At 45.7% G+C, this 1,683-nt stretch overlaps 1 protein-coding gene across 1 annotated transcript in view; it reads left to right on the top strand.

Annotated features, from left to right (window-relative positions):
- Positions 1 to 139: 139 nt before the first annotated feature.
- The window catches only part of ERAP1 (endoplasmic reticulum aminopeptidase 1), a gene marked incomplete at its 5' end in the record, with an annotated part of 12,401 nt that continues 10,857 nt past the window's right edge, over positions 140 to 1,683 (top strand). The window contains 3 exons of the mRNA XM_010144479.1: positions 140 to 286; positions 833 to 953; positions 1,326 to 1,480. Of these exons, the coding sequence (XP_010142781.1) occupies positions 140 to 286; positions 833 to 953; positions 1,326 to 1,480 (423 nt within the window). The remainder of the gene's footprint in view (positions 287 to 832; positions 954 to 1,325; positions 1,481 to 1,683) is intronic.

The raw sequence follows: 1,683 nt of genomic DNA, 5'->3' as shown, positions 1-1,683 counted from the left end.
CAGTGTATCTTTGACATGTAATACCTTTAAAATGGAATGTAATGTCTTTGAAATATAACGTAGAACCTTTAAAATGTGCCATCTTTAAAAGAAACCTCAAAGCCGAGAAGAATGCCGCAGCTGTTGGTGCTGATCTGTACTCGTTCCTCAGGTGAGGTCGGTGGCTCTAACCCCCTGGCTTGTTGAGGATCATTTTGACACCACTGTCAAGATGAGCACGTACCTCGTGGCGTTCATCGTTTCAGATTTTAAATCCATCAGCAAAATAACTGGTCGTGGAGTCAAGGTAATGCTGCTTCGTGTTCCAAGAGGTTTTCTGTGCTTACAAACACCTGATGCTTTACTGTGCAGTTAGATCATCAGATTGGTGTGTCACAGCGTTTTACTGGAGTGAAAGGAGAGGAGGAAATTGGGTTCGTGGTTTGATGGTTTGCACTCCGAGCTTTATTCATTCCAAGAGTCCCTGGCAAACTTGCTTTTCAGGTAGTGGTATGTATTGGTAACGTAGTTTTTTCCTGCAAGATTCTGTATTTAAAGACAAATAAAGTAGAGTTTTCATGGAAAATCATCACTAAGATAAACCTGTGTCAGATGAACGACTCTGACCTGTCAGGGGTGGAAATGGCAGAGTTCTCTGTACAGACACAGCAGGTAAGTTTTAAAACTCATGCTGGTAACACTTTTCTGCAAATATTTTAGTGAGTCTCATATGAGGGGTGTTGGGTGCATGCTCTGGGTCCCTTTTTGTGGTGACTCGAGTAACTGTGGCAAAGAACAGCTGCTGCCGGCTCTGGGTGCTGGCATTGAGGTGCTACCTGCTGCCCTGTGGCAGGTTTCTGTGTACACGGTGCCGGACAAGATCAGCCAGGCTGGTTACGCGCTGGATGCGGCAGTGAAGCTCCTGGACTTCTATGAGGATTATTTCAGCATCCCGTATCCTCTACCTAAACAAGGCAAGTGTTACCTACTCACTTACTGCATTGGAGATCGTTATTAACCGTAGAGAAAATAGCACGGAATCGGTAACTCACAGCGTTCAGACAGGGCTCACAGGCTTTCAGCCTGGCTGCTTTGCAGAACTGAAGGACAGATGGGAAAGCTCCACTATGGACTGTCTTCTGCATTCAGCTTTTTTTAAAGTACATTTTTGCAATTACCCTTAGGAGGAGAGCCCTCAAAAGCATGTGGGATATGTGTGCCTGTGTGGGAGCAGTCATGACATGGGATGAGTGGGTGTGAGCTTTATTGAGTAAAATGACACTGGTACTATTTTAATTTAACTATATTTTTCTGTTTATTTAGCTATTTTAAACTATTTTTTCTAGATTTAGCAGCTATTCCTGATTTTCAGTCTGGTGCTATGGAAAACTGGGGACTAACCACATACCAGGAATCCAGCTTGTTGTATGACCCTGAGGAGTCCTCAGCATCTTCTAAACTTTGGATTACCATGATAATAGCCCATGAGCTGGCCCACCAGGTGAGATCTGGGGATGAATAAGGAGTTTGAATTGGCCTGAGAGGGGTGGGGGTTGGTGGATCCTGTGTGGGCAGGGGGATCCTGGAGCTCGAAGGTGAAAATAGCTGCTTAGGCGTGGCGATGCTTGCCTGTGAATCGCAAGGGGTGTCACGGGTGGAGGAGTCCCATCGGGCTGCACACATGGCTGCAAATGCATGCGGTTC

Source organism: Buceros rhinoceros, unplaced genomic scaffold (assembly GCF_000710305.1).
Source record: "Buceros rhinoceros silvestris isolate BGI_N320 unplaced genomic scaffold, ASM71030v1 scaffold11630, whole genome shotgun sequence".
Taxonomy (NCBI): Eukaryota; Metazoa; Chordata; class Aves; order Bucerotiformes; family Bucerotidae; genus Buceros; species Buceros rhinoceros.
This window is presented reverse-complemented; position numbering and strand designations above follow the sequence as displayed.